General features: G+C 34.8%; 1 protein-coding gene across 1 annotated transcript in view; it reads left to right on the top strand.

The window, feature by feature from the left end:
- ABCA13 (ATP binding cassette subfamily A member 13) overlaps positions 1-12,059 on the top strand; it is a 195,813-nt gene that overhangs the window by 36,443 nt on the left and 147,311 nt on the right. The window contains exon 11 of the mRNA XM_054191743.1: positions 6,272-10,987. Within this exon, the coding sequence (XP_054047718.1) occupies positions 6,272-10,987 (4,716 nt within the window). The remainder of the gene's footprint in view (positions 1-6,271; positions 10,988-12,059) is intronic.

Raw genomic sequence — 12,059 nt, 5'->3', positions numbered from 1 at the left:
GTGACGTGCTTACAATGTTTGAGAAGACCCTGAGACTTCCACAGGGCTCAGATGACATTGACATTTTAGCAATATATGTGTGCCCTGGTAATGGCTCAGAGGTGACCTTCAAGCTAAGTAACCAGTTCCAGTCTCTAAGGGAATCTGTAAGTATTTCTGAATTCTTCTCAGGTTTAAAGCTTGCAGTGCTTTACTTCTATTACTATTATAAAATAAAATAAATTAGCAGGGGTTGTAGCTTACTACTTAGCGTTTGCTATTAATAAGCAAATGGATAACTGGTTATTTAAACTGATTAAAATGTTTTTGGGGGCAGGGCACAAGTGGTCCTGCAGGCTCTCTTGGTGTGGGTGTGACATTTAGACACGCTAAGTAGTTGTGGCTTCCAGAAAAAAATAAGAACGTTTGAAAGGCAGTTTATTTAATCTGCTTCATGTTGGATTTTAATGTCATGATTATTACAAATCTAAGGAGCAGGACCAAAGTCTCAGGTGAGTTTCCCTTTTACTGGTTTCAAATATTGCTTTCTTTACTGTGAAAGGTCCTGCTTCTGCAGAAAGTAACTCAGGGACAACAGAGCCTGCCAGATTCAATAATGGATGGTTATTTGGGATGGCAAGAAATAGAAGAGCAGCTAACCAAAAATTATGCTTATTACTGTGAAATTAATCAATTGCTGAGCACAGAGGCACCATCTGAGGAGGATGTCCATTTCATCTCTTGTCAAGAACAGCTGCTCTTCTCACTGTATGTATCTTATATACCTTTTAATACATAACAATCCTGAGTGGCACCAGCCTGAAGTAAGGTATTACAACCAGTAACTGAATAGATAAAAAGGTTAAAACCCTGCTTTCTTCTTTTGATTACCACCTATTGTTAACAATTTTCTATAATCACAAACAGGAAGGTAGAGGATGATTTTTATTTTTTTTTTTAATTGTTAGTAGTATTTGAGGGGGTAGGGATGGAAATAGTCTGAGGATATGCAGGTATCTATGATTCTAAAAGCTATTCTCCCTTTTTTTGTCTTCTCACATCCAAACATTTTCTGCTACTTCTCAGCCTGCTTTCTGGTACATACCTTGCTGGTACTGTGCTGCACAGGATGCTTGCAAACTTGGATATACAGGACTCTTGGGAGATCCAGGAAAACATTGAAGAGGGTAGTTAGAAAGGCACTAGGAGGGGTATTGCAGCCTCAAGTTACTTTCTGAACGCATCAAGTGGACACTGTTCTTCTATTTTGGCAGCAAATCCATTCATGTTTTTATTAATTCGATTGTAATTTGCAATGACTCAGTAATTCTACTGGTTTTAAGCTTTAATGGAGTTAAATCAGAGTATATTAGAGACAAATCCCTATATCAATAAAGTGTTTTAAAATGGGATGGGAATTTATTATTCTTGATTGGCAATGTAAAGCACGAACATAATGTGTTTAATGTGAAGTTGCAGTTAAACTGTATCAGATGTCCTAGGTCACACGCTTAAACATGTGTAGAAGACAACTATCAACATTACTGATATGTATAAGAAAATTGACAGAAGAGTTTGCTATTAAAGCAATAAGACTATTAGCTCTAAGCATTAAAGAATCTGTCAGAAATTCCAAAAGCTGCATTGGCAGCAGGAATTAAATCCACGGTTATTAATAACATCTTAGACATCAGAAAAACTACGTCACTTTTCCTGTCCCTTTTGCCGTTGGTCAATGGTTGATTACCTTCCCTCCCTCTCTGTTTCTAAATGACTATGAAATCGCCAGGAGGACTAGCTTTACCTTTCCTTTTTTGCGCATCAAGAAAACTGATAGAGTTAAAAGGCCCCTAGGAATAGAGGCCTGTGTTTAAGTAACATTGAAGAGCAAGAAAAGCTCAGCACTATTTTTATGCGATGTGTTTTGTCGTTTTGTTTGATTGTTTGGGGTTTTTTCGTGGACAAAGCAATGATTTTTTTTTTAATGCAAAGGTGTATTTCAGGACAAGAAGAAGCATTTCTAGATAATTGTTTTCAATTTCAAAATGCTGCTTTTTGAACTAGAGTATTTTGTTGGGAGTTTCTTAAAAGGTTTTTTAGATTTAGTTTTTTTTCTGCTCACAAACCTGTGTAGTAAAGTCTAGTTGTGCTTAGAGTGGTGTAATAACTAAGGTGCTGATTTCTTTAGCAAAGGACTCTGCTATTACCCTGCCTGCCTCAGTTTTTCCCTAAGTCAATAGGATTCTCTGTATGCATAAATTAGCAATAGAATTTAAATAGAGATTTACTGATAAACAGCAGGTGTTCACAAGGTAATTGACTTTGAAAGAAATCACTGGTTTAACCATGGTAGCCTTGTTTATTGTGTCATTTCAGAATTAATAATACACTTGAAGATATTTTGTTTGCTTTTGAGGGAAACCCATACTGGAAGGATTTAACAACTTTTGTCAGTTGGACATGCAAGGTAGCTCAATCCATGAATGAGGAAGCAGGCTCCACGGGAGATCAGTCAGGTGAGGAAACAACTACTGCACAGCACAGGCTTTATTCTGATGGTTCCCTGTCCGTTTTAGAGTACGGTATTCCTTAGAAAGGGAAAAGGTGATGATTTTTACATTTGTGAGTCTGTTTCTGTTTGTGTTTCCATCAACCTCGGGATTCACCAGCTGGTGAATCATTAGCAAGAAAAACTTACAATATACAGAGCCTGACTCTGCTAAGTAGCTGTGATTTTAGTGCCAGCTGGAAAATTTTTGTATTGTCCATTTCTATTGGGAAAATTCCAACTGGTCGAACCTGGTTGGAGTCTCTACTTTTCCTGACAGAATACTGTTGCAAGGCTTCTTAAGTCCAGGATACAAATGGGAGACCAAACTAGCTGGTCACCCAGTAGAGGTATTTCTAGGCTTGTTTCATGTTAGGCAAGGACTTGATGTTTGATTTCTTTCATCCCAGTTGTCCTGTGATATTACAGATGTCCTGACCCATCTGCTGTTAACTTTCTTCAAATACACTAGTTTTCAAAGTTTTCCCCAAATAATGAAAATGTCTGAGATTTATGCTGAGGAATGGGAGATCTTCCATTTCATAATTCTTTCTCATTAAATACTTGTGTCACTCAAGGTTTTAGTGGAGCTATGAAGCAGGGCATAATATGGCTAATCAAAACAGCTCTAAAAAATGACCTTGGCCAATATCACCAGCTCATTTCCTTTAAGTGTTCTCACAATGCTCTGAATTCTTCTGTGTTTTGACCACTTATAATTCCAGCTTCTGAAACATTTAGGTTACTGGTAGATTTCTTTTAAGCTAGTTCTTGGGATTTGCAGAAGATTTTGTTCCTGCTAAAGATCTCCTTTTCTGAACACACTTGTTTTTTTTCCCTCTGCTCTTTTTCTCAGTAGAGCTAATCAGAAATGTGCTGAATATCTCATCAGTAAGTGGGCAGCTATGGAATATATGCAAAAATAAGCAGGACTTCTTTAATGAAAGAACTGTGTTAGTGAAATGAACTGTTCAAATCTGAATGGATTGTATAGGTTTTGTAATCTATTACAGTTCCAGATATTTCAGTTATCTGAGCACTAATAGTGAATTTCACAGACCTGCTTTCTCTTTACTGAAATTCCAAGTAAAACTAAATATTAGTGCTCGTTTCAGTGCTGAATACACACTAAGTGTGTTCTGGTATAATAAAACTAATCTTATTTGAACTCGTTCTGCAGCTCATGTATAATTCAAAAGATATCTTATATTTTTCCTTTTTTTTTTTTTGGTAAGGAATTATATTTTAATTTTTCTGTGAGGAATTCTGTAAGGAAAATACAGGTGTGCCTTATGTAGAGCTGATATTTATTGATTCAGCATTTCATTCCTTTCAATCATTCAGTAGAACTAACATCAAACACTTGAATAAAAATTACGTATTTGCTACTTTTAAAAATTACGTAATGTATTTCTCTTTCTGCACACATTCATGTCCTACTAAATTTGGTAGGACTTATTCAGGTTGTTTCAGTGGGAGTCAATCGAGTTGTTCATATGAGTTCATAAAACGTTTTTTTGATCTGTCTCTTCATGTTGAAATATTGATTTTCTCTGCAGATAGACTAGAAGCATCTCTGTGTTCTAGACAAAAGCTCAGTTTGGAGACCATCCTAGGTCATTATTTAGCATTTCTGCAAGACTTGCCAGATTATTCCTTGTTTATTTCCTGGGCACGGTAAGGTTGAACTAGTCAATGTATTTTCTTTGTTTAACCATTTTCCAGAAATCCTTTACCCCACCTCCACTTTGGACTTTTGTAATTCCTGAACATAATTACCCTGCCTCTTTTCACCAAATGACTAGTGTTTTTCAGTATTACTGGTAAGAAATAGAATCCTGCAAAGAAAGTTATGTCTCTGTGGCTGTCATTCAAAAGCATTAAAAAAAAGATATCTCTATCTCTGATGTGTTATCAGTAATAACCAAAGTGGTGGATTCCTGACACTTCCAATGTACAGTTACAAGGGATTCTTGTCACTACACTTGCATTATAGCTCTGCTAATGTCTAGATGAACAGTGAAACAGAAGCCATTTAATCATCACTCTGTTTAAAAAAAAAAAAAAAGTAAAAAAGTATCCCTCATGGAACAATTGCAGACTAATTGTTGAGTTTTGCCTCTGCTATTAAGTGCTGTGAACCATTTACCCTGCTATGCTGATGATCACAGCTGTTAATAGATAAGAATACTTTCTAAATTACATTTCTGGACTTTGAGCTTTATTTTTCATTATGCTGCTTTTTAGGTCCTTGCTAAATCAATCCCTTGTTTAACCTATCAAATGGAAATAACCACTATCAATGCAATGAAAGATGAAGAATCAAACATTTATAAATGGTGCAATTTGAATATTTCCTGGCGTGTTTTGAATATTTCCTCCACTGTTAGGCAGGTCATGACAAGCTTTTCATTCAAGCAAAGCTTGACAGGGACTTTAGCAGCTTGATTAAAATGGTCTCTAGAAGCAAAGAACTCCTGGTTTGGGTTTTCAAAAGATAAGATATTCTTGATATCTACAGTAAAAATAAAATGGAAGTTAAGTAGAATGCAAATTGAAATCTTGAATGTTCAATCATTTTTCTTTTGTCCTCTTTCCCAACTTTGTTATAAAGACACATTTTCTAGGGCAAGGATTTGGATTTGGTCTCAAATACTGTTTCTAGAATATACACTATTTTCTTTACACAGTAGCACTAACAAAATCACTTGACTTGTTTGGGTTTTCCTTGCTATACATGCAGAGGTATTTCTTTAACTTGAATAGGTCTAAGAAAGAAATTCTACATGGGGAATGCTTTTTTTTTTTCTTTCCCAATGTTTGACATCTTGGTTTCTCTTCTGTAGAAGCCATTCCCAAAATTGACACAGAAATTCCCTCAAAAAGCTTTTTAATGGTGTGCGTTGTTCTGCATTTTAACTATTAAAAGAAAATGTATTTAAGAAAAAAGTATTTACAACTTGAGATCTTTGCATTGGAATGCTCCTTTTTCAATGCATCTCAATCTCAACCAGTCTTACAGAGTTAGTAAACACTTTTTCTTTTGATAAATAGTATTGACATAATGGAAACATCAGTTGGAGCATTCCAATTTTCACTGTGATTTCAGATTTGGGGTTTTTTTTCTAGATATTAGAGTAACAGTGTTCAGCTATCAGCTGATCAACTGGAATGTTTTAGCTTTCAATAATTATTAAAAAAAATCTTCACAATTCACAGAAAATTAGAGGATTTGATCCATTTTATTGATAAGTTTCTTTCTATAAAATAATTAGTTGTGGAGCATAAAAGCTTTGCTCTTTTTGGCATCTGAAAATGTGACGTACTTAAATTAAAGGTGTTTGACTCCTTGTGGCATACAAGCTTGATTATAATTACTGATAAATGCACGCTTCTTTAACTTAACTACCTACATTTGGGTTTTGATTTGAATGTGGCTGTGGCTTTTCAGTGAGTTTTGTCACGTTTTTGAAAACAAAAGTGACTGTCATTTGTGCTGTTTCAGGTTTTGTGGTAATATGATATTTGAACTTTCTTTGAGTTAAGCAAATAAAAATAAATACAACAAATATATACTTATATGCTTATATAATTAATATTTATATATTTATAATTAATATATATATTATATATAATAAAATAAAAATAAAAAAAACTATTCTAAAATTATACAATATATATTTTACCAATTCTTGTCTGCGTGCTAGGCAACTAACAAGAAAAAACTTGTACTTAATTTTTCAGGATTTTGACAGCTTTCAAAGAGTTTTTGAATAGACAAGAAAATTTACGGATTTCTGGTGAAAAGGAAGTGGATCATCTTTTTCATCTTGTAGAAGTCATAGAAGAAATTATAATGCTTGATTTCTCAACTTCTTCAAACCAGTCTCTAATTGAAAATGTCTTGAATAATACAATTACATGGATGAAAAATTTTGCTGAGGGAAAGGAATCCGCCACTAATTTTTCACTTGCAGTTTCTGAACTCCATAATGAGCTACGAAAAAATTTCAAGCCTCTTCAGAGATTCTGGACAAAAGAGAATACAGAAATTTTCTGGCACATAGTGAGAATTGTATTCTATGAACTTGATTCTAGGCTTTCTCATTTGAGTCAAGTGGAAGAGGAGGAAGTATTGGAGACCTTATCTAGAATTATATTTTCCATTAGACAAAATAAAATCCATAATAGAAGTGTGCTATTGCTCCAAAATATCCTGACTGATTGGCCAGAGTTAAATGTTCCTGCTTTGAACCATCTGAAACACTTAAGTGAAAACTTCCTGAGGACTCTCTATGAGGTCAGATCACTGACTGATGATCATGTCAATGTGTCTTTCAGCACAATTCATGGCGTGAGTAATACCTCCTTTTTATTACTCTCAAATGCAACTTTTATATATAAAGTGCAAGAATTAGAAGAAATTGTGCACAATTTCTTTAAAACCACACAAAAATTAAACAGTTCTAGTATGGCCTTATTATTTCCTATACTTTTCTCTCTGTATCAGAATGATGATCTGGTCTTAAATTTTGAGAGCAATAGCACTCTGTTAAAATTTCTTTATGAGACTTCAAAAGATATTTCATCTTTTCAAGTATGGCATGATTTACAAGATAGGGATCGAGTTTTTGATTTTCTGTCTGAAACTTTTGATCTTCTCTGGAACCTTACCAGTGAGTCTCTCTGTGAAAAATTGCTAATCATTTACAACTACACAGAGTTTCAGGCCCAGTCTCTTGCACAGAAAGGAAAAAAAGAGATGCAAGTTGTCTATAGCACTCTGAGCAGCCTTAAAACTTTGTTTATGGATAAAGAGCTCCAGACAGCTGCTTTTTGTTATTTGGAACAGTTTCTTGATATCTCCCCAGGATGCCTGGTAAATAATACGTGCATTGATTTTTATCTATCAAATATTACTTCTGTAGATCAATCAGAAGAGGTTTACAGCTTACTCTTGCTTCCATTGGACAATGTTCTGTCTAATATAACAAACTTGGGAGATAAGGTAAGTGTGCCTTCTGCTTTGGACTGCACTTTTACATGGCTTCAAAGCTGGACAGAGATTTTTGAAGAAGCATCCAAAATCTTAAATTTGAATTCAACCTTTTTTGTCCATCTAAGAAATGATTTGACAAATCTTTCTGTAAGTCTTTTAAATGCAACTCATGACAAACTGTGCAATAATACAGCTATGGTTATTGTTGAAGATGCAACAGCAGCAATGAATCTATTAAAAATCATGTTTGAAGGAGGTGGTGATTTAAATGACTGGAAAGATTTTGAAGCTTTGCTTGCTAATCTTCAAAGTGTGTTTATCAATGCAATTGATGTCACAAACTCACTTAAAGGTAACAGTTTAGAAAGTGTTTTAGACATGATGGGAGTCATGATAACTGAATTGCAGAAATCTATACTGAAGGTTGCTAATGGAGAGTTTTTGAATTCTTGGCTTGATACTTTCATCTCAGGAGGACCCAAGGGAGAAGATAGGGGTGCTGGTGTATTTTCCATTGGAAATTCCCTTTCTACTATTCTCAAGCTCTCCCAAAAGGAACTTGGAATTATTCTCACTGAGATAAAAGACACAGCTGCTTTCTTCAAAAGTGTACCTCAAGGCAAATATATGGTTTGTATCAGCGTTCTCCAGAATATTACCAAACTAATTTTGGACAGTACTCTGAAAGACATAAGCCATTTGCAAACAAATTTTTCATCTCATCTTAATTCCCTTCTGAATTTTTATAGTACAGTGGATGAAGCAGAGGATTGCAACAGATGGATGCGTGGATTAAGTAATCTCAGTGAAAAATACAAGTCATCTTCACATCTTGAAAGTGCAAAACATATTTTATTTCTACTGAAATCTCTGGGAAACATTGAGACAGATGCTAAGCTAATGAATGTGATGGACTTTGTTAATTTGATTTTTAGTTTGATACTCCCTGAATGTTCCCTAACTGGTTCTGATGTGATTTGTGCAAATGTTTATTTCAATATCATAGCAAAAACTTTAAAATTCATTCTCCCTGAATTTTATGTGAAAGATGACATTGGTGTGCTTGAATTTATTTTTACACTTTTAAATAACTCTGGAGGGCAAATACAAATGGTTGTTAATGATTTAGTGGGGCACTCACAGTATACATCAAATAAGACACATTTTAGTCATTCGATCCATGAATTTAACAGGACTTCAAGGATGTTCCTTAATTCTTTTCACCGTGTTCATCTTTCATCAGTAGAACTTTTGGCAGAAATTCAAACTTTTCTGCAAAATACAAATTTTGAAATCCAAGAAAACAGCTCCACTCATTTGGATATTGGGATTGAACCTTTCTTGCATGAGAAAAATACCAGTTTGTTGATGGAGTTCATTCAATATGTGATTAGTAAACTTGACTCAGAATTGCAGGGTGAACAAAAAATGTTTGTCCAGAAACTGATAGAAACAGCAGCTCTGAATATTGAACTGGTAAGGAAGGCACTTAAAATTTTCGAGTCTTCTAGCTTTACTGGCTTTCCATTAAGAGATGATAAAGAGTTTCTAAAACATATTGTAGCCCTGGTGCAAAATACGAGGAACATGGATGTTGAGCTCTTGATAAGTCAATTGAAACAAGTCCAGGGGAGCCTAGATAATTTCTTTAAAAGTATCAAACCTTTGTATATTGAGATCTCTGAGTTAGGAATGTTAACAGACTGGTGGGATGCATTTGAGAACAATTCCTGTAATTGGAACCTGACTGGCTTATGGCAAATAACACGAGTCTTTAAACAAGATGAGCTCTATGATGTAGAAGAGATGTTCCATCTCCTCCTTGATGTCATCGGCCTTACAGAAAGATTAGCTCATGGAAACATAACAGAAGCACTCACAGAAGTATATGATTTCATACTGACTCAGGAAGCAAAAATGCCAATGTTTACTGAAGAGGAGTTCTCTAATCAAGTAGAAAGTCTTCTGATGTTACTGGACACACTGACAGATATGTCTGATGAACCCGCAGAGTTCTCAGTTTGTTTTTCTGTGTCATTCTGCTGGACTCTCACAACAGCAACACCTCAGAGTGATCCCCCTTTTAAACCTTGTGACTTTATGCATAGCAATTCTACTCTTAGTTACAATGCAGTCATTGAAGTAATTAGGGAGCTGAAACTTGTCACTCTGGATGACAGTTCCTCATGCGCTATGGAAGACTTTCAGACCGATATCACTCGCAATCTGACTTGCTTTTTTCTTCAAATCAAAGAATGGAACTCTATTCTTTTGAAGTTTTCTGAGCTCCATCATATGAATAGCTCAGTTCTCAGAAAGCTGCTAGATTTTTGGAATGAGCTGTCTGTCCACACTGTGCCACTGCAGGTGAATAATACATCCTCAATCAATTGTTCCTCCACATTTAAGAGACAGGTGGCTTTACAAATTGTAGAAACTCTCGCCAGTATGTCAGTGGCAGAAATGGAGATGGCCAAAGGTGTTCTTGAACATCTGCATGATCTTTATGATGGTCTAAGTTGGAACAGACATTCAAGAACATCACTTATAAAGACTGTTCTTACAAATGTTAAGAATATGACCAGTGAAGTTTCTGGACTTCTAGATACAGAAGCCGTCCTTTCTTTTATTTCTGTAATTCAGCCTTTAATGACGCTCTCTTCTCTTGGAAACCAGACATACTCAATGCTTATGATATTATCAGCTTTAAATGGAAACAATAATATGTCTGATGCCTTTGAGAACTTCTGGTTTCCTATAGTTACAAGCATAGAAGATTTATTGGTGAATTTTAATGTTAGACACTTACTTGCAGTCATAGACCAAGAGTTTCAATTACTAAGGGTAGCCACTGGACAGTCCTCTTCAATGGCTCTTCCTGATTTAATACAGCAGTTTAATACATCATCTGTAGATGCTATGTTAAGAAATTTTGAAGACATACAAGAGATTTTGAACAGCTTTCTATGTGAGTGTAACAATAAAAATTATTCTAAAATAATGCATACTCTAATTCTCCTTATAGCTAATGAAAATTCATCAAATGACCTACTGCTGTTTGTCAAAGATGTTATTGACTTTTTGGAACTATTCCAAAATAAGTCTAAGGAAGATTACACTGGTATGTTGTTTGTTGATGATCATCTTAGTGGAGAAAAATTGAATAATTCTCACACTGCTAATTCAGTTTTGATAAACACTCTCCTTCATATAATTGCTGATCTTTCTGTTATAGAGGAATTTCTGCATATAAACAATACTGAACTTCAGATAGTTGACTTCATTGATTCATTTTTTGATAATGCACAATATAGAGAAGTTTCTACTCAGTCCCAAAACAGAGCTCTGGAGATCGTGCAAGAGATCTTGCAAATGATATTTCAGTCTACCATAGAACATGACAGGAACAAAATAACCTTCTTACTAAAGGATTTGCATGAGGATATAATGGCAGAAATAAGGTGAGAATTTTCTATGTACTCATTTTGATAATGTGCTGATGATGACAGAAGGGCTCTTTTTAAACAGCTCAATCAAAATTTTATTAACTTAATTACTGTTTCATTTGTGCCTTTGAGTAAAACAATATTTTTTAGCGACTTACATTGTTCAGATCAGACATAGTTGGTATCACACTGTATTGTGTGGACGAGTTTGTGTTTAGTCATCTGCATTGATACTCGAGCTGGTTTCTTTAGAATTATTGTAGAACCAAATATTTGAAGATACTAGTGTTTTAAAATCCTTGCATGTCTGAAGACTGAACCCACAGTTACTGGTGGACAACAGTCATTTTGGCTGTGGAGCTAAGTATTAAGGAATGTTTGGGACTAATGATTTGTGGTTTGTTTTGTTGGTTTTTTTTTTCTTTCTATATTCAAATGTAGATATACTGTGTTTGAAATGTCTTCAACTTAAATTTGATGATGACTTATGCAAACAAGATGACACTTTTTGGGGCTATGGTTGTAGTGTTAAATTGTTCAGTTTAGCAAATGCAGTTTCTGAAGGAATCTTGAGCCCAAGATAATTTTTGCCAGATTACTCAAATCAAATGTAATTCAGCAGCAGAGAAAACTCTGCTTTGGGAGAATGTTTACTGACAAATTATTTATAGTAAAGTGCTGCTGGACTGGAATTACTGCATTTAAGTAATAATGAATGAAAGTTGGTTGCTCCAAACAGCTCTAGGGTGTTTTGCTGGTGAAGTTACTGATCCTACTGATGTAGGCCAGCTGAGAAACAGCGTACTGAAGTTGATGCATGACTCTGTGTTATTCAGACCTTTATGATTAATTTTATCCAACTATCTCAAATCAGTGGTCATCAGGGCTAGGTGTTAGCCAAATCTGTTGAAATATTAAAAGCAAATACTAGAAAAGTGCTTTATTTTCCCCAAATGATGATTATCAGAGATTTTGAGTAATCTTCTCTTTGTCCTAAAGTCAATATATGCTGTGAGTTCTCAATATTTCTGAAGCCGTTATGATTTTGCTTCTTTTGATAAGGTAGTTTCTAGCACTCCTAAAGTCT

The sequence above is a fragment of the Rissa tridactyla genome, chromosome 2, assembly GCF_028500815.1.
Source record: "Rissa tridactyla isolate bRisTri1 chromosome 2, bRisTri1.patW.cur.20221130, whole genome shotgun sequence".
NCBI lineage: Eukaryota > Metazoa > Chordata > Aves > Charadriiformes > Laridae > Rissa > Rissa tridactyla.
Note: the sequence above shows the minus strand (reverse complement) of the source record. Positions and strands in the feature narration are given on the sequence as shown.